Source organism: Canis lupus, chromosome 6, assembly GCF_003254725.2.
Source record: "Canis lupus dingo isolate Sandy chromosome 6, ASM325472v2, whole genome shotgun sequence".
NCBI lineage: Eukaryota > Metazoa > Chordata > Mammalia > Carnivora > Canidae > Canis > Canis lupus.
The window spans coordinates 18,203,124-18,229,471 of NC_064248.1; the positions used below are offsets into that span (position 1 = coordinate 18,203,124).

Below are 26,348 nucleotides of genomic sequence, written 5' to 3' on the forward strand. Positions count from 1 at the left end.
TGAAAAAAAAAAAAAAAAAAGGACAAGAGATGCCTGGATGCCTGGGTGGCTCAGTGGTGGTTGAGCATCTACCTTTGGCTCAGGTCATTATCTTGGGGTGTTGAGATTGAGTCACGCCATTAGGCTCCCTTCAGGGAGCCTGCTTCTCTCTCTGCCTGTGTCTCTCATGAATAAATAAAATCTTAAAAAAAAAAAAAAAAAGACTGATGCCTGAGGTTGAAGAATGAGATGGTGAGTGAAAAAACAGCACTTGTAAAGGAAGAGTTGAAAAAGGGCAAGGTGAGGGATGCCTGGGTGGCTCAGCAGTTGAGGCCCTTTGGCTCAGGGCCTGATCCCAGGATCTGGGATTGAGTCCCACATCAGGCTCCATTCAGGGAGCCTGCTTCTCCCTCTGCCTATGTCTCTGCCTCTCTCTGTCTCTCATGAATAAATAAATAAATAAATAAATAAATAAATAAATAAAATCTAAAAAAAGAAAAAGAAAAAGGGCAAAGTGTGCCATGGGAATGGGAGTTTCATGAGGCTAAAACTTAAGAATTTGAGGGTAGGAGCAGGATGTACCTGGGGGGAGACAGAAGTGGCATAGAGAGGCTGGAGTGAGGCGCGGCAGTCTATGCCAGGAATGCCAGGAGAACACTGGGCTGTGTTATTTAAGCATCCAGGAGACAGAGTCTTAAAGACACCACTCAGATCCATTCACTTCACAAGTATTTAATCAACTACCTGCATTGTGCTAGATACTGCAGGAACGGTATCAGTAAGGTCCCATAGGGAGTGGACAGAAACCAAAAGAATTAAAGGAGTTCTTAGAATGAAACGGGGAAATCTGCCAGCCAAGCACGGGAGGAGAACATAACACACTTGAAGCCTGGAGGTAGATGGGAGAGAAGGAATACTTCCCCCAAAAGTAAGGCTGGCTTTTAGCTAGGTATGTGCCTGTTGGTGGTAGAGGGCTTGGGAAGGGTTCCAATGCTAATGTCTGGAGCGAAGGGAGATTTGAGATCCAGGGAGACTGAGATATCCAAAGTTTCATTGGGATTAAGACCACAGACTCATCACTGCTCTACTCCACTCTCCACACTGCAAGGAGTAATCCTCTAGAAATGCAAATCTGACCTCCTGGTTTTCTGTGAAAGGCTCCCTGCTCCTTTGAAGACGATGTCCCAGTCTCCTTAAAAATCTAGTCCCAGGTTCCTTACCTCTCCAGCCTCATTTTTTTTTTTTTTTAAATCTCTTTCATTTTATACTTCTGCCACGCTTTTTCTTAACTTGGCCACATTCCCCTGCCTAGAAATCCATCACCCAACGCCGGATTCAGTGTCACTCCTCTCTGCTCTCATGGCGCCCTATGCTTCACCTAGTGGATGTCCTCTACCGCCAGCTTTACCTCGGGGAGGACAGGACGTGCTTACATCACGGTTGTATCCGACGCATTCAGCCCCGTGTTCTAACGCCCAACTAATTTTGAGGCCATGAAGCCTGGTTTCATTGAAGAGTTGAATGAGGATCTTTGAATTACACCTATAGGTGCTCTGGCCTTCTGTCCCTGTTACTACGGTGTAAGGGTTCGTTCTAGGGCACGGAGAAACCATTTAGGTATTAAACCGTCGACACTTAAAACGATTTCGGATCTAGCGCACACTTCTCTGTAACAGGCGGCGTTTCAAGCCGGTACCTCCTAAGGTCCGCCCGCCTTCTCCTTAAAGCAGACAAGGTCCCGAGTAACCGCTCACGACGCCTCGGACCGGCCTAAGAGGGGCGCACGCGGGTTTAGACGTGGGATTTCTTTGCACTAGACTCCGCCCACGGGCCCCAAACGGCGGAAGAACCGCGCGCCCCGCCGTGACACCTCACTCTGCGGCGGAGGCATCCCGACGCTTCGCCGCCGGCGTAGGCGGGGCGGCCGGCTCTTCCTTCCTCACGGCTACTTGGGCTCCTCCCCCCGCGCTTCACACGCTCATTGTGAAGCGACAGCGGCAGCCAACCTCTAGGGCTGTCTGAGACCTAGAGACCCGAACCCCTTGGCGCGCGTGAGCGCCCGCGCCGCTCCTTCCGCACCCCAGGGGCCGGGGGCGCGCGCGAGACTCGCCTTTTTATTCCCCGCTCCGGCCCGGAGCCAACCGCCCCGGCGCGCGCGGACCTCTCGCGCCGCCGCTCCCTCCTCCCCGCCCCTCCCCCGTCGGGAGCTCCCGCCCGCGCGCTCCTCCTCCTCCCCTTTCCCCGGCGACGCGCACGCGCGCCAGGCCGGCTCGCGCCCTCTCGCTTTCCTCCGGCCCGCGAGACCCCCCTCCCCTTCCGCCTCGCGGCGCTTCCTCGCGCCGCGGTCTTCTCTATCCACCCCCGACATCGCGGGGCTCCCCCCGCGCCCGCCAACGGCGGGTCCCCGGCTTCCCGAGCCCCCTTGCTTCCCGCGCTCTCCGGCGGGGGCCTAGCCCCGGCCTCCTCTCTCCCTCCCTTCCCCCTAATTCCCCTTCCGGACGCTGCCATCATGTTGAAGCCTCAGCCGCCACAACAGACCTCCCAGCCCCAGCAGCCGCCCCCCACGCAACAGGCCGTGGCCCGCCGGCCTCCCGGGGGTACCAGCCCTCCCAACGGCGGCCTCCCGGGGCCCTTGGCCTCCGCCTCGGCTCCCCCAGGGCCTCCCGCGGCCGCTTCTCCCTGCCTGGGGCCTGCAGCCGCCGCCGGGAGCGGGCTCCGCCGGGGAGCCGAGGGCATCTTGGCGCCGCAGCCGCCGCCGCCGCAGCAGCAACATCAGGAGAGGCCAGGGGCAGCGGCTATCGGCAGCGCCAGGTGAGGAGGGGTGGGCTTCCGGGCGCTGGTGCCGAGGCTGCGGGGCGGCGGCGGCGGCGGCGGCGGCTCCGGCCCAGCGGCCGGGACCCGAGGACCCTGCGCGAGGCGGGCACCCAGTCCGGCCACCTTGGCGGGGCGCCGGGGGGGAGTGGGGAACTCCCGCGAGGCTAGGGGCGGGCCCCCTCCGGTCCTAACAGGTCGGAGGGAAAGGGTCCCCGCGCGGCCACCGGGACATTTGGGGGCCGTGCTCAGCTCTCAGAGCCTCGTTGGGCCTCGGGGCTCGGGCCCTAAGGGCAGGCGGGGCGCATCCCCCCAGCGCCGTCAGAACGAGGCTTTGGGGGGGCGAAGAGGTGATCGGGGTCCCCGGCTCCATTACCACGAAGGGTCTCGCGGTCCCCGGCTTCAGCCAATAGGGAGTCAGCTGCGGGAAGGGGTCCCCGGCCGTAGCCAATGGAGGGGGGCGCGCGGCCCACAGTTTGGCCAATGGGGAGGGAGGGACTTGGGAGCGGGTTGCTACCTCCCCGTTCCCGGTCTGGCCAGTAGGAGGGGAGCGGGGTGGGCGGGGGGACGGAAGGAGGGACGCCTGGGAGGACTGCGGGCTGGGAACCTCCAGCGCGCGCGCGCTCTCCCCGTACGTGCGCGCGGATGCTCTGTCTCATGACCCGGGCGTTCGTGAGCCGAGGGTAACCTATAGGGCAGGGTTCGGAAGTGTGCGTGGACGGGTTCGCCTGGTGTTTGTGGATGAGTCGTGGACACCGCACTCGGTTTCTTCTGTGTGTGGGTTAATGGAATTGAGAGTGGCGGTACACGCAGGCGCAGTGGGTTCTGGTCGCGGGAGGGGGGATTTTGGAGGCCCGTGGGCTTTACTGCGCAGGCGCGAACCGGGCGAGGCCTCCCCGTGGATGGCTTTTGCGGCTGCGCTGTCCCCCAGCCCCGCCAACGGCCCCCTCATCGCCCTCCTCAACCGCCGGTTACATCAGCCAGCGAGGAGCAGGGTAACCAGGCGATCGGTGACCCCTCCTGGAGTGGGTGGTATTGAGTAAAAGAGGTCGAGAAGGGTGGGTTGTAAAGGGAGTACCCTCCTCCCAGACTTTGGGGCGTAGGGCTGGTGAAAATGATTGTCTTTTCTGTTTGAGAGGTAACGTACCTGAGCTAGGTGGTTCTGAATCTGCATTCCCTGAGCTTTCACCTCTATGTCTAGGGTGGATTGTTGGTTAACGACTACTGTAGCATTGCTTTCTTGGAAGCATGAGGCCCTGGTCTCTTGGAGAAAGTGAGAAGGTTGTGAATTGACAACCGTTGTTGATCAAGGTCTTATTTTTAGTGGCATTTGGTGGAACGTGTTTCCTGACTTTTACTGTCTATGCCTTTCTTCCTCTGAGAGGTGAGAACTTGAAAATCTTGTTGATTAATTGGTTGGTAGTCTAAATTATTTTCTCAGGGTATGTGGTTCTAGGAAACCGAGTTCTTTGAAATTAATTCTATAAGACGGATTGAATGTGGTTAAGTAACTAGTTTCTCGTTTCCTTTCTCACAGGGGACAAAGCACAGGAAAGGGACCCCCACCATCACCGGTGAGTGCCACCCCTCACCCCCAAAGTACAGAGGAACGTGTGGGGATATAGGACAGATCATGTGCACAAATAGTTGGGCTCAGAAGAGCTGGGGCCCAGCACATACAAAGTGGGTGTGAGTGGAGTGTGGGTATTCAGAAGGAAGGTGAAGTGCTGACTAGCTCTTTTATGTTATTGATAGGTGTTCGAGGGTGTCTACAACAATTCCAGAATGCTGCATTTTCTTACAGCTGTTGTGGTAAGTTGGTAGCTAAACCCTAGGTTGTTTGAGACGAGTAAAGCACCAGTTTGCTGGAGACACTTTTTTTTTTCTCCACTCTTCCAGGGCTCCACTTGTGATGTAAAGGTGAAGAATGGTACCATATATGAAGGTATCTTCAAGACTCTGAGCTCAAAGGTTAGTGTACTCAAAATAGTTTATTTTTGGAATTTCATGGGAGGAGGAGGATGAAATAAGCTTACTGGAGATGTGAGTTGAATAGCATTGGACAGCATTGTGTTACTCATTTCTGTAGCTCTGTGCCAGAGTGGTGCTGGAAGCAATAAGAAATGTGGGTTGGAAGTTTGAGGACTGGGTACTTTAATGTTAAAATACTTAGTCCTGGGCTGATGTTGAGAAGGCTGTTTGTGAGAGATAGTGTGGTGTTGGGACAAGGTTGGAAAGAGTAAAAGAAAAGTAGTCATATTTTTACCATCACATTTCCTGATATTGACCCTTTACTATTCGGGAATGGGACTTTTATAGTTTGAACTAGCAGTAGACGCTGTACACCGGAAAGCATCTGAGCCAGCAGGTGGCCCTCGTCGGGAAGACATTGTAGACACAATGGTGTTTAAGCCAAGCGATGTCATGCTTGTCCACTTCCGGAATGTTGACTTCAATTATGCTACTAAAGGTATTGGGTTTTTATGTCAGACTAGAGGGCAGAGAGCAATTACATAATGACTTTTTTTTTTTTTTTTTTTCCTTTCCCCTTTACCATCTTTTTGTCTGAGGAGATGGGCTGGATTTTTCTTCTTGAAAATATGTCTTGATGTCTAAGTTACAGTGGGATGAATTTCTGGCCTGTGTTGCTATTCTTCATGTTTTCCTTGCTTTGTTTTCAACTCCTTCCTCTTGATCTCTTAAGATGAGTCTTGTGCTGCACCCGCCACATTCTCCCCTCCCCCAACCCTGACACACTTTTCTCTGCTCCCCAACTACTTACTGGGGGTGGGAGTGTTGGAAGAAGGCTGTGAAAGAATCCCCTGACTCCTGATCTTTGACTCTACCCCCACAGACAAGTTCACTGATTCAGCTATTGCCATGAACTCAAAGGTGAATGGGGAGCACAAAGAGAAGGTGCTTCAGCGCTGGGAAGGGGGCGACAGCAACAGCGATGACTATGACCTCGAGTCTGACATGGTACAGCCCCCCTTCCCTGAGAACCTGAGAGCAGGGCACTCTGCTGCCCGAGTGTGGGTTGTTGACCATGATGTCACTCTTGAACCAAGAGTGCTTCTGGGGAGGGAGAGAAAAGTCTTTTACTGTTGCCCATTGATGGCTGTCAGGTTCCAAACAAAAAGCTACAAAAAAATAATAGCAAAAATTTGTATTCTCCCACTATCTCTGATTGACAGCTATTAGCATTTGCTTGAAGATTTTTTTTTTCTTCAATTTAACAAAGCATAAGCAAGATTGTGGACCATGTAGACCCATATACCTTCTAAAAACAAATACTTTGCATCATTTAAAAATTCTTATGAGTTAATGCATTGTTACACTTTATTTCATTTGCACAAGAATTTGTTTTCCCTGCTTGTTTTTGAATTTTCATGTTGGTGTATAGTTCTAGTTACTGCTTTTAACTTCCATCTACTTGTGCTTATATGTGTACACATACATGTATATACAACAAAACGTGTTTATCTTTTTGTTTACTGATTGGTACTTGTTGCCATTATTTTGCTGTTAAAAATAGTGCCTTACTGAACTTAAGAATGTGTGTCCCCATGTACACCTATGCCAAATTTTTCTAGCACATAAACCCGGAAATGGATTTGTTAGGTCTTAAAACTTTGGTTTTACTTGTTGCCAATCTGTGCTACAAATTGGTAGTACTGTTGATATTTCTACCAGCCTTGTTCCTTCCTATTTTTCTATTCTTGGTGTGGTCAGATTTGTATGTTTTTCAACCGGGTGTTGGAGAATGACAGGTCATTGTTGTTTTCCTTGCTGAGTTTTAAAAACATTCTCCTGCATCCCTCCTCAGTCCAACGGATGGGACCCCAATGAAATGTTCAAGTTCAACGAGGAGAACTATGGTGTGAAGACCACCTATGATAGCAGTCTTTCTTCTTACACGTGAGTGTCTTGGTACTTGCCACATGGTGTAGTTTGAGGCATGGGGTCATGGCATTTGTTCATGCTTTTCTGGGTGTCCAGGTTGCCTTTACCACACTCCTGGTCTGCTTTATGTGTAATTGTCCTCTCAAAATATCAGGCCATCTCATGGGTAGAATTAGCTGCTGCTTGTCCATTCATCCATACTTTTCCTCTAGAACTTAACCCATGCTTAGATAATACTCTTCTAGTTCAGAGAGAGGCCTTGTTGCCCCTCCTGGGACCTAGTAGGTGCCCATTATATGTGTGCTGAGTTGCTGGAGGGCTTAAACATCTGTATACTTGAGCTGCTGATAGGACTGGCAAATGTTTTTCCTTTCTCTTCTCTTCTCTTGTCCCCTGACACTGGGGTGGTGCTGGTCTATGGTGATCCTCTCAGGGTACCCTTGGAGAAGGACAACTCGGAAGAGTTTCGTCAGCGGGAGCTGCGTGCAGCCCAATTGGCTCGAGAGATTGAATCAAGCCCCCAGTACCGCCTGCGGATCGCCATGGAGAACGATGATGGACGCACTGAAGAGGAGAAGCATAGTGCAGTCCAGCGGCAGGGTTCAGGACGAGAGAGCCCCAGCCTGGCATCTAGGTGATTGCTGGGGACAGCCTGGTGTGTTTGGGGTTCTGGATGCTCCAGGGATTGGGCCAAGAGCTTTGTATGCTCCAATTTAAGCTTCACGGCCATGTGAGATGTAGGTTAGTACATAGTTACTCCCAATTTGCAGGTTTAAGAATGGAGGCCTCCAAGGGAGTGACCAGCGGAGGACGCTCCGTGTCCACGCTCAGCCCCACGCCGGCCCTTCCCGCTGGGCCTTGGGGGGAAAAAAATGGAGGCCTAGAGCAGATGAGTAACTTTCCCAAAGTAACAAAACTAAAACTTACAGATTAAGGGAAAAGTATTGAGTTTTGATAGTCCTTTTTTTTTTTTTTTTCTCTGCACATTCATCCATATGTGTACATCTGCTTTAAAGTAAATGAAATCAAAGCGTACATGATGTTCAATAACTTGTAAAAGCTGTACTTTGAACTACGCTGTGACTCTATCTTTCTCATAGGTGAGGAGTGGTAGAACTGTGGAGGTTGGTCAGGTCAGCATTGAGGCAACCTAAGGTCATAAGCTTATAGCTACAGAGCATTTAACCAGAACAGATCTTCAAGCGGGGTAGTGCAAAAAGCTGGAACTAGGCTCTGTGTGTGCATGTGTGCACGCATGCATGTGTGCGTGTGCACTTTTAGAAGGAAAGGTTTCATCTTCCAAAATGTGTGGGGTTTATGACTAATTGACCATACTTGAACTCTCTCCCTTAGGGAGGGAAAATATATCCCTCTACCCCAACGAGTTCGGGAAGGTCCTCGGGGAGGAGTTCGATGCAGTAGTTCCCGGGGTGGCCGGCCTGGCCTTAGCTCTCTGCCGCCTCGTGGCCCTCACCACCTTGACAGTAGCAGTCCTGGCCCAGGTTCTGAGACACGTGGTATCAATGGAGGTGAGTTATCAAGCAAGCAGGCTTTTGTTAAGGGGGTAGAAAAGAGGAAAGGAAGGGAGGTGTGGGAAGGATCCTTGAAAGGGTACATGATCGGGCTGGAAGGGTGATGTGTTGGTGATAATGTAATAGCAGATACTCTGCCTCTTTTTTCCCATCTTTAAAAAAAAAAAAAAAAATTAGGCCCTTCCCGCATGTCCCCTAAGGCACAGCGGCCTCTGAGAGGTGGTGCCAAGACTCTGTCTTCACCCAGCAGTAGGCCTTCTGGAGAAGCTTCTGTTCCACCTCCTCCTGCAGGTAAAATTTCAGTGTTATATATGAAGAAACAAATTGGTGGGGGGCTGTAAGTATCAGTTATGGGAATACTGAAATGGGAGACAGTTTCAAGATACGAGTTGTTTTTTTTTTTTTAAGATTTTATTTATTTTAATCATGAAAGAGCGAGAGAGAGAGAGGCAGAGGGAGAAGCAGGCTCCATCCAGGGACCCCGATGTGGGACTCGATCCCGGGTCTCCAGGATCACACCGTGAGAGAGAGGGAAAGAGAGAGGCAGAGGCACATGCAGAGGGAGAAGCGGGCTCCATGCAGGGACCCCGACGTGGGACTCGATCCCGGGTCTCCAGGGTCACGCCCTGGGCCAAAGGCGGCGCTAAACCGCTGGGCCACTGGGACTGCCCCAATATGAGATGTTTTATAGGGGCTTGGATTTATGCTTTTTTAGGAAAGAATTTATTTCCCTCATGTAGAAATGCCAGCACAGCAATCCATGGCTTGCATTTGGCTGGCAGATGTTTTTTGTTAGTTGTCAGGATGCCTGGCTGGCTCAGTCATGGAACATGTGATTCTTGATCTTAAGGTCGTGAGTTCAAGCCCCACATTGGGCCAAGTCTCCTTAAAAAAAAAAAAAAAAAAAAAAAAAAAAAAGTCAAACTTAGCTATCAACATTTTAAAACAGGTTTCAAACAGGAGACAAAATTTCTGGTTTCTTTGGAAATACAGAAAGTTCTTTTAAAAAAAAAAGTTCTGCAAACACTGAACGTATTCTGACAGCATGATCCTAGTTAGTTGGGGCTGCTGAGTTGTGACTGCCTTTATAAACATTCCGATCTCTTATAGTGCCCAAGAGTCTATCTTACCTGTATTTGTCACCTGTCTGTTCTCTTGGGCATTTAGGTTTGTGACCTTGCATATAAAAAAAAAAAAGTGGATAAACTTTCCTTGTGTTTCTGATGGGTTTCCTATGCCCCTTACTCATTGACCAGCAGTAACCATCGTACAGCTTTCCCTTTTCTTGCAGTGGGCCGGATGTACCCCCCGCGCTCTCCCAAGTCGGCTGCCCCTGCCCCAATCTCAGCTTCCTGTCCTGAGCCCCCCGTCGTCGGCTCAGCAGTACCGACCTCTTCAGCTTCCATCCCTGTGACGTCATCGGTTGTGGATCCTGGGGTAGGCTCCATTTCCCCAGCTTCTCCAAAGATCTCATTGGCCCCCACAGATGGTAAGAGCCAACTGGATGAGGGCTTGTGGACAGTGTGAAGTGTGGTTCTGGACAGAAGGACCTTCAGGCATGTGTCTTGTCTTGCTCAGTAAAAGAACTTCCAGCCAAGGAACCTGGGAGAACTCTGGAGTCCCAGGAGCTGTCCCGGATAGCTGGGAAAGGTGAGGATTTTGTTTTCTGAGGTGTAATGTCCCTTTGATTAGGAGAGCACTTCAGATAGTTAAGTGTCTGCCTTCGGCTCAGTCATGATCCTAGGGTTTTGGGATTGAGCCCCGCATCGGGCTCCCTGATCGGCAGGGTCTGCTGCTCCTTCTCCCTCTGCTCCTTCTCCCTGCTTTTGCGCACGTGTGCGCGCGCTCTCTCTCTCTCTCCTCTCTTTCTTTCTCGCTCTCTCCCCTTCTCTCTTTCTCTCTCTCTCTCTAAGAAAATGAATAAAATCTTTAAAAAAAGGTAACGAGAGTTGTGGGGGTTCAGAAACAGCGTGTGGTTGGTTGTGTGATCCTGATTTGCTTTATAGAACTCGTGAGGGTTTTTTTCTTGTTTTCTTTGTCCTTTGGGGTACTGGCATTGTTACCACCTTTTAGAAGAGAAATGTGTATTTTTTCCTTTTTCCCTGTTTGTCCTAGTCCCTGGCCTTCAGAATGAACAGAAACGCTTTCAACTGGAAGAGCTGAGAAAGTTTGGGGCCCAATTTAAGGTGAGGAGTCTGAGAAAGAGCCAGGGTTGTTAGGATGAAGGTGGTAAGGGGGCTTATAGAAGAGGCGAGGCACAGGACTAGGACCAGGGGGGATAGATGAGAGCAAGGATGCAAGAAGGGAGGCCAAGCCTGGGGTCCAAACCAGCTGTCTGAGTACTCTATGCGTGCTGCTTTCCTTCCAGCTGCAGTCCAGTAGCTCCCCTGAGACCAGCCTGGATCCTTTTCCTCCCCGGATCTTAAAGGAGGATGCCAAAGGGAAAGAGAAGGAGGTTGATGGTCTGTTGACTTCAGAGCCAGTGGGGTCCCCGGTCTCCTCCAAGACGGAGTCTGTATCGGATAAAGAGGACAAGCCGCCCCTGCCACCAGCAGGAGGCACTGAGGGGCCAGAGCAGCCCCCGCCACCTTGCCCAAGCCAAACTGGCAGCCCCCCAGTGGGCCTCATCAAGGGAGACGACAAGGATGAGGGCCCGGTTGCTGAGTGAGTAGGATGGGGAGCTGGGTGGGCATTAAGGGAGAGGAGCCCTTAATGAAGGGCTGTGAAGATTGACTTTCCTCTTTCCTCACAGACAAGTGAAGAAATCAACACTGAACCCCAACGCCAAGGAGTTCAATCCCACAAAGCCTCTGCTGTCTGTGGTGAGATGGGATGGGAAAATGAGGACTGGTTTCCTGAGAGGCTTGAGAGTTGGGGTGATAGAGCATGGGGGAGGGGCTGTGAAAGTTGGGCTACTCTGGGGAAAACAGGTGTGACGCTTGGGAATGAAGGGTCATGATATTTCTGAGGAGTGTTTATATGTTTCTCCCTGAGGTTTAGGGGGTTCAGCTCAAGGAAAATGTGAGTTGGGGTAGTTAAGTGTGGATTTCATTCAGGCCCCTGATTTGGTTCGAACTCCTGTGCTTAAAAAAAAAAGCTTGGTGATCATGGAAAAACTATTTAACTTTTTTGCCTTGGTTTCCTCACCTATAATTTGAAAATGCCCGTCTCCTGGTGTCCAATGTGAGGCTTAACCAAGATGCAGGGTGGAATGCATCTGGCATGCAGCACTGTGAATGCTGTATTGCTGTTTAGGCACTGGAGGGGCATACGAAAAGCAAAATTACGTGTCTTCCGTTGTCTCTTACAGAATAAATCGACCAGTACCCCAACTTCTCCGGGGCCCCGAACTCATTCAACTCCCTCTATCCCGGTGCTGACAGCAGGCCAGAGTGGGCTCTATAGCCCCCAGTACATTTCTTACATACCTCAGATCCATATGGGACCAGCTGTTCAGGTAAGAGAGACTGAGCCAGGTCTGGAATAAGGCTCAGTTGGGCTGGTGAGGACCAGATGAGGTCTGTTCTGGGCATTTGTGAGCAAGGTATTCAGCTTCATCTGTGTTCTTGTCCCTAGGCACCTCAGATGTATCCATATCCTGTATCCAACTCTGTGCCTGGACAGCAGGGCAAGTACCGGGGAGCAAAAGGTGAGCGGAGTTCGCAGGCTGGTTGGTGGGGCTGCCCCATTTATTGCCTCCAGATGGAGCTTGAGCTTGGCACTCTTTCCCATATCCCAGGCTCCCTGCCCCCCCAGCGCTCGGACCAACACCAGCCAGCCTCAGCCCCTCCGATGATGCAGGCCGCCGCTGCTGCTGGCCCACCTCTGGTGGCTGCCACACCTTACTCTTCCTACATCCCTTATACCCCGCAGCAGTTCCCAGGCCAGCCTGCCATGATGCAGCCCATGGCCCACTACCCTTCGCAGGTGACCGAGGCACAGGGAGGATGTGGGGGTGGGGTGGGGAACAGAGCTAAGGATCACATCTGTCCATCATCCAGACTCAGTTGGCTGAGAGAGGCCAGCAGTGTTCTGGGTGTCAGACTTGGGCTTCAGTCCTCACTGTGGTAGGACTTGTAGCAAGGTGCTGCTGTTCTTTGCAGTAGAGATAAAATAGTTATCTCCTTGTTGGGGTCACTGTGAATGTTATAAAGGAGTGGTTGTGACAAGGCCAGAATTGTGCTGTACTCGGGTTCTCAGGTGGCAGGATGTGCTGACCACTTCTCTCTTGCCCCTCCAGCCGGTGTTTGCCCCCATGCTTCAAAGCAACCCACGCATGCTGACTTCGGGGAGCCATCCCCAGGCCATTGTGTCGTCCTCCACTCCTCAGTACCCTTCTGCAGAGCAGCCCACCCCCCAAGCCCTCTATGGTGAGTTCTGTGTCCTTCTTGGACTGTGCTCCTTAGCTGCCTCCAGTGTGCTTAGCACTGATTCTCTCCCTCTTTCCTGCTGTAGCCACTGTTCACCAGTCCTATCCACACCATGCCACGCAGCTCCATGCCCACCAGCCGCAGCCGGCCACCACGCCTACTGGGAGCCAGCCGCAGTCCCAGCATGCGGCCCCCAGTCCCGTCCAGGTGCCTGCCCTGGGAGATCCTGAGTGGTCCGGGCAGAAGGGGGTAGCTGGAAGAGGGGGTTGGAGCCCCAGGGGGAGGTTCAGGGTCAGTGGGTGGTAGCCCTGGCACCTGAGGAGCGGGGTGGCACTCACCCTTCCCCTCCCCCTAACAGCACCAGGCGGGGCAGGCCCCACACCTGGGCAGTGGACAGCCACAGCAGAATCTGTACCACCCAGGGGCCCTGACAGGCACGCCGCCTTCTCTGCCACCGGGACCTTCTGCCCAGTCCCCTCAGAGCAGCTTCCCCCAACCAGCCGCTGTGTATGCCATCCATGCCCACCAGCAGCTGCCCCACGGCTTCACCAACATGGCCCATGTTACCCAGGTAAGAACCCAAGGAACTTATTTCCTGTGCTTCTGTTTTGCTGTCAGGACTCAAGACCCAGGCCTGTCCTGTTGTTCAATCCTTGGTGTTCCTTTCCTGAGTGCTCTTAACACCGGCATTCTCAGAGCCCATGTCTAGCTTCTGGGTTGCTCACAGCTGTTCTCATTCTCTACAGGCCCATGTCCAAACTGGAATCACAGCAGCCCCGCCCCCTCACCCTGGGGCTCCCCACCCGCCCCAGGTGATGCTGCTGCACCCACCCCAGAGCCATGGGGGCCCCCCCCAAGGCGCGGTGCCCCAGAGTGGGGTGCCTGCACTCTCAGCTTCCACACCCTCACCCTATCCCTACATCGGACACCCCCAAGGTGAGCAGCCTGGCCAGGCGCCTGGATTTCCAGGAGGAGCCGATGACAGGATTCGTGAGTTCTCGTTAGCTGGGGGAATTTGGCATGGAAGAGCTGATGGGCTGCAGGTGGGGCAGGATGCACGGGTTCTGGGAGGGGAGTGAGGGGTCTTGGAGGCAGGGCTGTCCCACAGGGCGCCCGCCGACCTGCACCTGTCTGTGAAGTATGTAGGGTGGGCAGAAGCCACAGTCGCCGCCGCCAGGGGCTTGCTCCTGGCTCTGTCCTTTGCTTCCCTCCGTCCTCGCTCAGTTGTGATCCAGCAGCCCCCCTCCCCACTGCCTCCCCAGCTCTCAGTGACCCCGACTGTCTCCTGACTTAGCCGAGGTAAGGTCAGCGCAGCAGACAGGGCCAGGCTGGGGTGTGGGGGGCTGAGCTGGGCACATGAGTAAGGGCTCTGGCTCACTGGGAAACAGCGATTGATCTGTGCTTCTGACAGCCCCATGAGACACCTTGAGGAGGCCGCTCCTACCCAAACACTCCCCCCACACCCCACACTGGACGGCATTGGATGAAGGGACAGCTGCTTGGGTTCTAATGCTCCTGCTCTCTTCTCTTTCCCCTCCAACCAGTTCAATCTCATCCCTCCCAGCAGCTCCCCTTCCACCCCCCGGGGAACTGAAGATTGTCCTGGCCGCGACCTGAGACCTCCATGAGTGGAGGGAAGAGTGATCTATGTCTCTTCCCCCAAGCAGCTCGGACCAGTCCCAGCTCCCCAATCCCCCCTTTCCCCTGGGGGAGCTGGGGAATTCCTGCCAAGCACCTTGAAGGGGAGGGGCCTCAAGTGGGCAGGGCCAGGGTCCAGCGGGGGTGGGGGGGTTCCTGCTCTGCCCCTGCCCGTCCCCACCCCATCTTGCCCTCCCATCCTCTCATCTATCCCCCGCTGGAGACGGAAGATCTTTTATTTTCTATTATTTATAACCTCAGACTTGGGCCCCTGTTTCTTTCTTCCCCATTAACTTGAAGTGACCTGTGTGAGAGACAGACAGACAGATGCCCCACAAGGATGGTTGGACAAGGACTTTTACTTTTTATTACATAAAAAATATTAAAAAAAAATTAAAAAAAATAAAATTTTAAACTAACTTAACCTGCCTGTGGTTTCCTCTGGAGAACAGAGTGAGGATGGTAGCTGTGAAGTCTTCGGAGGACTGAGGTAGCCCCCAGCAGTGGGGAGAATGTGGCAGTACGGTCTGAGGATGCTTGTCCTGTCACTGCCACGGGTCACCCAGCTTCCCAGTGGCTTTATTCTTGGATGCTGGCCTCATCCTGAGGTACGATTTCAAGTTTTTATTGCTAGTGTGAGTACTTACGAATTTCATCTACCTCTGCACTGAAAAGTGGTTTTGGCTGCTGGAAACAGCCTACAGGATGCATAGCTGGGAGGTGTGGTGTGTTGGTGGGTGTTGTGAAGATGAGCCCATTGGCAGAAGAGGGGAGATGGCTGGGTTGAGGAGCCTGGTTTAGGGGAGCAAGAAACTAAACCAGGGCCTAAATGGCACAAAAGAGCTAGGTTTGGGAATGTGGAAGTGATAGGTTGCAGAAGTGTTCGGTTATTCCCAAGGAAACAGGTTGCAATTTTTACTGTGTCCTGGCCTCGGTTTTCTTGTCTTTTAAGTGAACATCATTTTGCCCTTAGAGCATCAAGGGGACAGGGCTGGTATTCATGGGTAGGTAGAGGTGTTTCAGCTGAGACCAAAGCCAGAGAAGAGGAGCTGAAAGCAGGGCAGGAAAAGTAAAGGTTGCATCACATCACGGGGAAGAGATCCAGTGTGAGTCTGAAAACATAATTGGTGGCTGTGATGTGGGAGGGAGAGGGTATATAGAGATAGAGGAAAACAAATGTGCAGGGTTGGGGTCCCCAGCGGAAGAGCTCAGGGGCTGGCACTAGGGGCAAGGGGGCAGCAGGAAAGTCACCTGGGGTCAGGATGGCTCAGGTGCAGATGGGACTGCAGTGCTTTTGGGTGGCCTTGAGGCTCACGGGAAGGTCCCTGCCTTCATGCAGTCAGAAGTCCCACAAAACTTCAGCTCACCTCAGAAGCTGAGGAAGGAGAGTAAAGCAAACCTGCCCTGTTGCTGGATAGTCTTTTGTGAAGCTTTTGTCCTTTGTTTAGCCCACCTCTCTGCCTGTGCTGTAAAGTCACAGATTTCAGTTGTGACTCAAAACAGCTCTTGGGTTGGGCCTACAAGCCTCCCCTTTCTGGGTGGCTAGTCAGTGCTGAATATGCTCATTTGTCAGGAAGTAAGGTTGAAAGGGGTGCCCTGCCCTTTAATCCCTGCTGAAAGTTAAGCTTTTTTGTTTTTGTTTGGGGTCAGCATCCTGGCCAATCGTTTCAAGTTTTAAATACATACTGCATTCCCATCCTTACTTTAATTTTAAATCTCAGTACATGTTCAAAATGAAACCTTCACTTTATTATTTCTCAATTCTGTGTCTGAAATGGTAGGGGGATAACCTACACAGACTTACCAGGTTCCTCCTTTTAAATGCAGGGTGTTGGTTCTAGCAGTGAGCTACAGTTACCACTGTCCTAAAGCTTAGACAAGGGTAGGTAGATGTTAAGAGCCTCAGTAACTACTACGAGAGGAGAGGTGGGCTTGGCACCTCAGCTGAACACGCGCTGGCTCCAAAGGATAAGTCCCCAGTGTCTCCCATAGGACAGCCAACAATCCAACCACAGTATTTTGCTAGGCAGCCACAACTAACTTCAATAGACCAACTGTGCTCCTTTTCTCAAGTCATTCGTAACAGTTGTGACAGCATTAAGACACGAGCTTTTCCAAACTACCAGAGATGAATTGAGGGATCTCACAAGCTCACATGTCCCCAGCTCCATGTTTAAGTTGGAGAGGATGGGGGAGGGAGAAACAAAGGACACAAGACACACGGCGTCCCTCACTATTCACAGAACAGTTTATTGACCTACCTCACCTGGCAGGCCCTGGGGCCCCTCCTGACCAGGGAAGGGTCAGTCTAGCTGCACCGCTGGGCTGTAACCCACGCTCTGGGGAGGGAGCATCAGAGCTAGGAGAGAATGCTGGGCGGTGTGGCCTTCCAACAACAGAGCCAGAGCAGAGGCCAGACTCAACTCCACTTGAGGTTCTTGTCTTCCTCAGTCATGGCTGGTGTCTCGGTAACCAGGCCTGTGCCAATGGTCCGGTTGCCATCTCGCAGGGTGAAACGCTGGCCTTTCTCTAAGATCATGGGCTGCCTCAGGATTAGGCTGAGCTTCAAGTCCTCCCCGGGCATAGCAAGCTCCTGGCGGGGGCAGAGACAGGGTTCATGCATGGCCCTCAGGACACCTTCCCAACTATTTGCTGCCTACTAGAGTTAAAAGCAATTGACTTTAAATTTTTAAAGTTCTAGGAAATGCAGCAGGGCGGTGTGTGTGTGTGTGGGGGGTGTCTTTCTGGGGACAGCTTCACCCCAGCTGCCAGGCAGATACAAACAGCATATATGGTGACAGAAAAGGATAAGGTGACCAGTGTCCTAAGGTTCCTTCTTGAAAGTCCAGAAAACTTTGGGTCATGCAGCTTTCTTAGTCACAAAACTTTTCTGAGCCATTATGTGTAGCGGAACTCTCAACAGGGAGAATCCTTTTCTGGAAGATCTTTGTACAGATAAATAAATGATAGGCCATGCTAAGTTTTTCACTGGCCCAGGGAATACTGGGTGGAGATTCTCACTCTAAACCCACCCAGCCACCTTTCCATCACTGGCTTTATACCAATCAAGGAAAAGTCACCCATGTTGTCACATAATTGGAACTGTGAGTAGATAGAGCTGATAACGAAGAGTGTCTCTTCTACTTCTTCACATTCCCTGTACCCACCATACCTTCCCTGGTGGCAAGATAACCCGACAGGCCATGTCCCAAGTCAGGGAGAACATGACAGGCATGAAGTGGGACACAAAAGGCTTATGGCGGCCACCCTCTTCTTTGCTGAGGATATAAACCTGCAAGAGAGAGAACAAGGGTGAAGCTATGCTTGGTTGGAAAGACTGCCTCTGCATGGGGCAGTTTGGCTCAGCACTGCCCATCCTCATTGGGAGCCCTCCCTCACCTGTGCCTCCACCTTCTGGTGGGGCTGGATGGATCCTGGCTTAGCCATGACCAGGCCACGCCTCAGGTCCTCCCGCTTCAAGCCTCGGACCAGGGCCCCCAGGTTGTCGCCTGCCTCTGCCCTCTCCAGACTCTTGTGGAACATTTCAATACCTAGGAGGGAGGCGAGACAAGGGAGGAGGGTCTAGGGCAGAGGGAAGGCACAAAGGATCTGCAAGGGAAATCCTGGAGCCAGACCCTGGGTCCCAAGGCATCTTTCCCATACCTGTTACCACAGTGCGAATGTTCTTGCTATGTCCCAGGAACTCACACTCATCTCCCTTCTTCAAAATGCCACGCTCTAGTGTACCTGTCACCACCGTGCCCCGGCCTGGAAAAAAATAGGACAGGACATCAGGTATTCTGGATCAGGCTATAGCTAGAGAAGGGTGCAAGTGAACAGGGTCCTCACCAGGAATAGAGTAAATGGACTCTACAGGCAGCAGGAAAGGCTTCTCCAGGTCTCGGGTGGGTACTGGGATGTAAGTGTCCACAGCATCCAGCAGCTTCTGCACAGACTTCACGCCTAGCTCGGGGTCTCGTTGCTATGGGGGGAGATGACAGGATTCTGAAATTGTCATTCTGTTCCTCTTACTAAGAGATGCTCCCCAGACTCAAAGCAAAGCTCTGGACACCCATCCAGCCCCATCCGATGCCAGTAACAGCCCTTGCCTGACCCCCTCCCCCCCCCTCACCTCAAGGGCACAGAGGGCAGAGCCTATGATGACGGGGGTCTCTTCCCCTTTGTAGCCAAACTCAGTGAGCAGTTCCCGGATCTCCAGCTCAACCAGCTCCACCATCTCAGGGTCTTGGACAGCATCTGCTTTGTTTACGTACACCACAACATGCTCTACTCCAATCTGTGGATGGCAAAGAGAGAGAAATAGTGTCCTGAATGGACCCAATTTCCCACTCTTTCTCTTTCCACCCCTCCCCAGGCTCTTGAGTACCTGTCTGGCCAGAAGCAGATGCTCTCGGGTCTGGGGCATAGGGCCGTCATTGGCCGCCACCACCAGGATGCAGCCATCGAGAGGGGCGGTGCCTGTGATCATATTCTGAGTAGGAAGAGAGGAAACAACAGCCCAGTTCAAGGACCCCCTCACCTCAGCTCCAAATCCGTCTAACCAAGCACAGCAGTTAGGAATGGAGGCCCACCTTTTTCTGCTATCTCCTTACCACCCACTTTGAGTGGCTATGCCCAGAAATCCAGGACCTCAACCCATGCACCCTGAATATCCTAACCTCTCCACAAGTCCAACATTTTTTCTGGTGGGAGACAGCCCCTGACCCTGTACCCAGCAACACTCACCTTAACGTAATCTGCATGACCTGGGCAATCTGTGTGGGCATAGTGGCGGGCAGCAGTGCTGTACTCGACGTGAGCCGCGTTAATTGTGATTCCTCGGGCTCGTTCTTCAGGGGCATTGTCAATCTCTTCATATTTCTTAAACTTGGCTCCACCTCCCTCGGCTAAAACTAAGGGGAAGAAGAATAAGCCTCTCAGATGAAGTACCAGAGGTAAGGAGGCAAGGCTTAAGCCACACCGAGTCCCTCCCACCTACTATACAAAAGGACCGTCGGCCAGAATAATGTGTCCATGACACACCCTCAGCTCCTGCAGTGGGTGTAACTCGGGTCAGAGGGAAATGTAACAAGGCCTCATGGTCCAGCCCTGCGACTTCTCTAGGGTAAAGCACCCTCTGCCTACAGGGTACTGGCCACGACAAGAGAGAGGCCATTCCGGCTCCCCAGCTTATGCATCACAAAATCTTTCACGTTCAGGAGAAATGTGTTTCCCGCATCTTGCAATCCACTGCCCGCAGGGTTCTGGCTCCTGGGGCCACAACACTTCCAGCAGCACCTCCCCAGCTCCAGGTCTCTCCTGCTGGGCGGGCGCTTCCGGACGCCCCCGACCCATCCCCGCTTACTCTTGGTGATGGCCGCGGTCAGTGTGGTCTTGCCGTGGTCCACATGGCCGATGGTGCCCACGTTCACATGGGGCTTGTCGCGCACATAGGTCTTCTTGGCCTCCACGGCCAGGCCACGGCATAAGCGGGGCAGGGCTGGGGCCTTCAGCGGCCGCAACAGACCCTGCAGCAGGGAGGTCGGGCCGGCGCCGAGACCTGCCGGGGCAGAGGCTGGGAGTCAGGGCGCGGGTCCGATCCCGGCCGCTCGCGACAACCCCCACGTGGCCCCGCGCCGCCATGGCCTTCCCCGCCCCCTCACCGCTCAAGAGGGGCGTCGCGCGCAGCAGGGTGGTGGCCGCCATGGTGGTCGTACTCGAGCCCCGAGTGCCGGGTCCCGGGCGCCCGCGCGTGCTGAAAGGGAAGGGCACGGGGGACTGGAGGTCACTTCCGGCGGAAGTGAAGGCCCAGAGCACAAGTCTGGGTCTCTCTAGCCTCCAGTCTTCATGGCCATCATACGACTTCCGGGCGTAGGACCCAAGACAAGGCCGGGAAGGTGCCGGTGTCTCGAGGGCGGGGAGGGAGGGAGGTTTCCGCAGCGCCCTCGGGCCTCGCGTGCTGAAGAGGGCAAAGCGGTTGTCTCTGGCGGCGACGTGGAGCGTCCGGTCTCTCCCCAGCGCCGCGGAGGCTCACGGGCGTTGTAGTTCCCGGGGCGGCGCGCTGTGTTTGCGCGGGGCCTGGGAGTCAGGTAGGGCTAGGCGGGGTCGGGAGCGAGGGGGCCGGCCTCCAGGAGCCCGAGGCGGCGGCCAGGGCCCGGGCTGCTCGGGGGCGTTCTGGCCCAGAGCCCCCGGGAGGCCGACGCACCGCGCGGGTCTGGCGAGAGATCTGGCGGCCGTTGAGCCGCCGCTGGAGGTAGGATCAGGCCCTGCGGCCAGGCTGAGACACACGGGCCTGGAAGCCTTTCGCGGGTAGCGCGCAAATGTGACCCATCTCTCCGCTGAGCCTTTGTTTTCTTATCTGTAAAATGGGAACAGTAGTATCTACTTCGTGGGGAGATTCTGACATCTGGCCCTGAGAGGAAATGAGCTGGACAGGAGGCAGCAATGAGCCCAGGGGCCTCCGGGCCCCACAGTCCTTGACCCTCAAATACCCGCCCTCGGGCTCACAACCTGCGGGGAGAGACAACTTGGCCGTCCACCCCTGGGGCCCCCCAGCAGGCCAGAGACTAATTCCCTTGATCGCTACCCAGTTAACGCAGATGGTACCGAGGTGAGGGACCCGCCGCAGGTGCCCATACCCGCAGCCTGAGTCTTTCTTGTTCCTGCAGTGTCCCCAGCACCAAACATAGGGTGGGGCACCCAGTGAGCGCTCAGGAAACTTCTGTTGACTGAACAAGTGAGTGCAAACCTCGCAAATGACCTTTAACTTTCACCTCCATCATCTCATCACCCTGGGATGAGAATGGCAGTGCTTAACCCAAATGGTGTTTCCCAAACTCATCAGATCCTAAGACTCCACCCATGGTTTTTGTTTCAAATAGATCCCCTAATTCCTCCCTTGAAGATTATAATTCAGGAGGGTCTGAGCACAGACAGGGAAACTATTTATTATACCACACGCTGTTTCCCACGCTCCAAAACTCAGAGCTAGAGCTTTGTGTGTGCATCAGGCATTGTGCAAATGCTTCGTATAGGCTCACATTCAAAGCACCCATGTTGCCCTGTGTGATTGGAGCCATTATTTCCCCCATTTTACAGGTGAGAAAACTGAGCATCAGGGTGATTTAGGAACTCAATACAGCTAACCTCCAAAAAAGTGTGCACTTAACCACTGCCTGGTACTGGCATTGAGCTGTCAATCTACTCAGATAAAATGAAGAAATTGCTAAGACTTCTGTCCTCCTGGCCCTCCAACCCGTCAACTCTGCTTTGGAAGGGCTGGTGCCATAACTAAAGGCTTTCTTTGTCTTTATTCTGTACCTTTGTCACTCCACTTCTAGGAATTTCTCCTAAAACACTACCTGCCACTATCAGAATGTAAGATTTTGGGGGGAGGGAGTGGCACTTGAACAAATGCTTTCTGTTTTAGTGGTACTGTGTTTATTTGAATGTGTGTTAATTTGGAGGAAAAAAACTGGGATGGCAAATACTGAGCTTAAAAAATGAGTCAGGGATCCCTGGGTGGCTCAGCGGTTTGGCGCCTGCCTTTGGCCCAGGGCGCGATCCCGGAGACCCGGGATCGAATCCCACGTCGGGCTCCCGGTGCATGGAGCCTGCTTCTCCATCTGCCTGTGTCTCTGCCTCTCTCTCTCTCTCTGTGACTATCATAAATAAATAAAAATTAAAAAAAAAGAAAGAAAAAATGAGTCAATTTTTAAAAAAATGAGTCAATTTAAGAAACTATGTGGTAGATGATATGGGTAGTGTAACTATATGGCAGATTTGGGGGGCAGATGGTATACGGATGACTGAAATTTGAGAAACAGCAGCCGCTGGAAAGGAGTCCAAAGGAAGAAGACTTTTTGTTGTTGATGAGCTGTTGACTGTGGCATCCTCTGTAAAAGTTGGATTCCTTGATTTACGAGTAACAGAATTTACATTGGCTGGTTTACACAGAAGAAGGATTTGTTTAACTGTTTGAGTTAGCTTACAGAATTGTGGGACAGGCTAGAAAAATTACTACCAAGCCACAGAACTGAATCTGACTTGGCAAGAGAAGCGCTGCTCTCGCTACTGCCACCAAACGCAAAAGGCCAGGACTTTGACTTATCTGTGCCACCTACTTGCTCATGGCACTGAAGCCACGTCTACATCAAGAAAATGACCTTCCCTTCCGACCCTCCTGCCCCCCAAAGTCAGGCACATTCAAAACCTCCTTTGAATGCGTCTGATTGGAGAAGTCTAAATCATCCTGTGTCTGTGTCAGAGGAGTCTGAGAGAGCTGGCTTCACTTTGATGCTGGAGAACAAGAGTGCTAGCAGGGAATTTCCCCAGGTGTCAGCCTTGCCCAGTGAACCCAGATGTCCTGCATGTGGATGTGGGAGCATGAATCTGGCATAGCCACTAGATGACATAGTAATAGAGGGGGCTCAGAGTTGCAGAGACAAGGGGAGCCAACCGCCTGGAAAAATGCTTGTGAGCAGTGCCAAGTGAAGAAGGAAGGCTGACTGCTGGAGAAACACAGCATGTGGGGGTTGGCGAGGGTTAGGGTTAGAGGAAGAATGGGGAGTGAGGGGATGAACAGCAAAGGAAATGGGAAAAAAATCAGGACTTTAGGAGGCTGTGAATTTGCTTAGAGAAACATTTTTCTCTTTCAGACGTGAGTTTTTGAGTGATTATAAAGACTTTTTTGTGCAGAATCTTGAACTCTTTAAAAAGATACTCTTGAAAAAAAAAAAAAGATACTCTTGAAATCAAATGGCAAATCACAGGCCAGGAGTCTGTGCGTTTGAGCTCATGCTTAACGGCCATTTTTCCATCTTCCTACACACAGGGTCTCGAGTCTGCTCAAGGTGGCCCTTTTCCCAGTTCTGAGAATAAATCCTGACAGGTCTCGTCTACTTCTGGTGGTCCCATTCTCTTTGCCAGGGGCTTTGTTTAGGGTTGGGTGTGTGACTTTCTTGGGGCCGGTGATTGGTAAGAGGAGATCTGCTTTGGGGGGCTTCCAGGAAAGGGTCCCTCACTCTGAAGGAGACACCAAAGAGATGGACTGCCTTCTGATTCTGGGTGTTGCTGGGTGGGTCTGGACGCACACTGGACCAAACCTGGAACTGCTCTGCCCATCATATTTCCAGTCAGTGATGAAGCCGAGATCCAGAAGAGGGCAAAACAGGATTTTAGAAGACTGGACTCCTTGTGAAGACGAATGTCATTATTTAAGCCAGACTGTGTCACAGTTTTCTGTTTGCATTCAAATACCTCCTAACAGATAATCTGTCTTACTGCACTTGATACCCTGAGACATGTTTCTTGGTTTCACTTGTCTGAGACAGAGTGGCCTGAGTAGGGCAAGGAATGGATTTCCTTTCTGTCTGTATCCTCCGCTTGGCCACTGTAGGGCTCTGGTTGATTGCGCTTGAACTATTAATGAGCCTTCCAAACTAAAGGGTGCCACCATGTGGTGTGTATAGACCAAACAATCACGTCTAAAACAGAACCCTTCATTCTCTCCCAAGCTCTGCTTGCACATCTGAATAAAAGGTGCCACCTTTCTAACTTCCCCTCAAGCCCAAAGTCTAACCCATTTACTCAGGCCTGCTGGTTTCGTCTCCAAAATTATCTCAGATGTGACCATTTCTGTCTATCTCCACTGTCAACCCTGTGGTTCATTCTGGGATCATCTGTCACCTAGGTTAGTTCACAACCTCTACAGCTCCTGTTCTTCTCAATAGCTGGCAAATCCATCCTCCACCCAGTCCTCAAATCAGCCTTTAAAATGTGGATCAGAAGGGGCTCAGTTGGTACAGCATGCAAGTTTGTTTTGTTTGTTTTTTCAGATTTTTTATTAGAGAGAGAGCAGGGGCAGGGAGGTGGAGCAGAAGGAGAGGGAGAAGCAGGCTCCGTGCTAAGGAGGGAGCCTGTTACAGGACTCAATCCCATGACTGGGATCCCATGACCTAAGCCAAAGGCAGATACTTAACCAACTGAGCCATCCAGGCACCCTCAGCATGTGACTCTTGGTCTTGAGAATGTGAGATCGAGGCCCACCCATGTAGAGATAAGTAAATAAAATAAAAATAAAGATTGCCTTTCAAATTTAAATAAGTTAATTAATGTGGATCAGAAATTAACCCTCCCCTTGTGATTCCTTACTATACTTAGAATAAAATCCCAATTCCTACTTTAAATGGGAAAATTGTATGGCAGATGAACTGTATCTCAATAAAGTTGTATAAAAATCCAAACTCCCCCTGTGGCCCACCTCTTTGACTCCATCTAGTATGATTTTCCTCACTCCCAGCCACACCGGCCATCCTGTTCTGCAAACATCCCACCACTGTTTCTACCTCAGCCTTCCCTGTCCCTGTTGTGTTCTTCAATGTAGCTTTCCCCAGGGCTGTTTCTTTCACCATTCAGGTCTACCTCAGATACCACCTCTTCTGTCCAAAGTAGCTCCTAGCCATCCTCTTACCAATGGTCCTCTGTGATTTTCTTCATAGCACCTAAATGTCTAAAACTGTCTTAATAGTTTGCTTGTTGGTTGGTTTCTGGGGTTGTTGCTGTTCCCTGTCTCACCAGATCATGACAATCAGAGCTTTTTTTTTTTTAATTCTGCGAACAGTGCCTGACACTCAGGTGAAGAAGGATTTGTTGAAGCAGCTATGTGTTGAATTATTTCAGTTGAGCATTTATGCTGGGCTTATTAAGTGTCTGATGTTTTCAATGGAAAGCAATTCTTGTAATTACATTCATGTTAAAAATAAACGTGAGCCCCTGTAACTCTTGAAGCCTCTGCTTTATAAGATTGGGAGGGAATGATGAAGTTAAATGTTATGATCTCTAAGGTTTCTTCCAGGTCTGACCTCTAAAGGGAGGGTGGGGTCTGGTGTAACTGGAATGAGTAGTAGGTTGGTCAACAACTTATTGGCAAATGGGGCACTAGGGCCCAGAGCTTTGTCCTCATCAGACTTATTGGAAACTCAAGGGCATTCTTCACTCTTCCCCACCAGCCAGCCTTGGCAGTGCCTCCTCAGAGATCTCACTGGTTATTCTCCTTGCTGCTAACCCCACTGTACTGCCTTGGCCAGGTCAGCACCAGCCCCTCCTGGACCACAGCACTAGTCTCCTCTGCTTCCAGTCCCCACCCACCCCCATACTGGCCCTGGATTTCCTTCCAAACACATAAATCTGATCACTACTACCCCGGTCACTCAGATGTGACTGAAGACATTCCAATTGGAAACACTTTGTGAATATCACACAATAACAAAGGAGTAGAAGGCACTTTTGAGGTGGCCTAGGTGGGTTGGCCATCCAAGAAGACGCCACACTTTGAAGCCTGAAACAGAAGGACGAAGATTGGCACAAGTAGGGGAAATGGTGTATGGAGTGAAGCTGGAGTATTTTAGGCTGTCAAAATGTCCTGAGTGAGCAGAGTATGATTTAGAGGGGCAGGAGGTCCTGACCAAAGCACCAAAGCTGAATTTGACATCCCAGAAAAGACGACATAATAGGAGAAATCCCCATCTCTTACAATGGGGTAGGGTCAAGATGACCTCCAGAAGAATCCCATGAGCAACCACTTCCCTTCCTGTCAGAGACCCTAGTTATTCTTTGTTTTAAGATTTTATTTATTCATGAGAGGAGAGGCAAAGACATAGGCAGAGGGAGGAGAAGCAGGCTCCATACAGGGAGCCCTATGCGAGACTCTATCCCCTGACTCCGGGATCACACCCTGAGCCGAAGGCAGACGCTCAATCACTGAGCCACCCAGGCATCTCCCTAGTTATCCTTTGAAGAGCTACTTTCTGCCGTGCTCAGCCCATCCCAATCTCAGATGAGTGGTCTGTGATCCAGTAATCTATCCCTTGTGATCATAAATACTGGTTCAGGGTTGGTATTCTAGCTTCAATCCCAACTAGTGCACTGAAGTTCAGTTCTGGCACTAACTGCCCAAAGTTAACTCAGACCCCACAAGTTAAAGGGCTCAGAACTCCACAGACTGACCCCTTTCAGATGTGAGCTGCAGGTGGGGTTCCCCAGCCATCTTTGCTTCTGACCACCCTGCTACAGATCTGGGAGTTTCCCATGGGTTCCCCCCCCCCCCCCGCCCCAG

General features: G+C 51.9%; 2 protein-coding genes and 1 long non-coding RNA gene across 24 annotated transcripts; 2 read left to right on the forward strand and 1 right to left on the reverse strand.

Annotated features, from left to right (window-relative positions):
- The first annotated feature begins 2,346 nt into the window (after nt 1–2,346).
- ATXN2L (ataxin 2 like) lies at nt 2,347–14,657 on the forward strand. 22 transcript variants are annotated; one of them, XM_025415701.3, is made up of 24 exons: nt 2,347–2,790; nt 4,328–4,364; nt 4,546–4,602; nt 4,690–4,761; nt 5,110–5,260; nt 5,645–5,769; nt 6,617–6,708; nt 7,127–7,327; nt 8,047–8,222; nt 8,403–8,516; nt 9,499–9,714; nt 9,804–9,875; nt 10,341–10,411; nt 10,594–10,889; nt 10,978–11,047; nt 11,536–11,682; nt 11,802–11,874; nt 11,965–12,152; nt 12,466–12,595; nt 12,681–12,802; nt 12,954–13,166; nt 13,342–13,585; nt 13,735–13,894; nt 14,140–14,657. In XM_025415701.3, exons 1-23 carry the CDS (start codon nt 2,489–2,491, stop codon nt 13,887–13,889), a joined length of 3,324 nt encoding a protein of 1,107 aa, XP_025271486.1. In that variant the 5' UTR covers nt 2,347–2,488; the 3' UTR covers nt 13,890–13,894; nt 14,140–14,657. The 22 variants fall into 22 exon arrangements, with proteins under 22 accessions (XP_025271486.1, XP_025271487.1, XP_025271506.1 ...); XM_025415702.3 differs by having other exon boundaries at nt 14,163–14,657; XM_025415721.3 differs by having other exon boundaries at nt 13,342–13,531; nt 13,858–13,894.
- Nucleotides 14,658–16,463: 1,806 nt separating this feature from the next.
- TUFM (Tu translation elongation factor, mitochondrial) lies at nt 16,464–20,233 on the reverse strand. The gene is made up of 10 exons (XM_025415723.3): nt 19,897–20,233; nt 19,599–19,793; nt 18,980–19,146; nt 18,621–18,725; nt 18,366–18,530; nt 18,083–18,215; nt 17,897–18,001; nt 17,633–17,784; nt 17,406–17,525; nt 16,464–16,826 (listed from the first exon to the last, which is right to left on the reverse strand). The coding sequence occupies exons 1-10, from the start codon at nt 19,937–19,939 to the stop codon at nt 16,653–16,655; spliced, it is 1,359 nt and encodes a 452-aa protein (XP_025271508.1). The 5' UTR covers nt 19,940–20,233; the 3' UTR covers nt 16,464–16,652.
- A 100-nt stretch (nt 20,234–20,333) lies between these two features.
- Nucleotides 20,334–25,012, forward strand: LOC125755182 (uncharacterized). Its single transcript, XR_007411019.1, has 2 exons — nt 20,334–20,486; nt 21,332–25,012. It is a non-coding gene; the product is annotated as an uncharacterized LOC125755182 (long non-coding RNA).
- Nucleotides 25,013–26,348: the final 1,336 nt, after the last annotated feature.

Excerpts from the sequence above, each read along its gene's own strand:
- ATXN2L (XM_025415700.3), top strand. The coding sequence starts at position 2,489 with ATGTTGAAGCCTCAGCCGCCACAACAGACCTCCCAGCCCCAGCAGCCG. Across the intron at positions 2,791-4,327 it reads GCGGCTATCGGCAGCGCCAG|GGGACAAAGCACAGGAAAGG; the intron begins GTGAGGAGGGGT and ends CCTTTCTCACAG. Across the intron at positions 4,762-5,109 it reads TCAAGACTCTGAGCTCAAAG|TTTGAACTAGCAGTAGACGC; the intron begins GTTAGTGTACTC and ends GGACTTTTATAG.
- TUFM (XM_025415723.3), bottom strand. The coding sequence starts at position 19,939 with ATGGCGGCCACCACCCTGCTGCGCGCGACGCCCCTCTTGAGCG. Across the intron at positions 19,147-19,598 it reads GACCGCGGCCATCACCAAGA|TTTTAGCCGAGGGAGGTGGA; the intron begins GTAAGCGGGGAT and ends TCTTCCCCTTAG. Across the intron at positions 18,216-18,365 it reads CTGCCCTCTGTGCCCTTGAG|CAACGAGACCCCGAGCTAGG; the intron begins GTGAGGGGGGGG and ends CTCCCCCCATAG.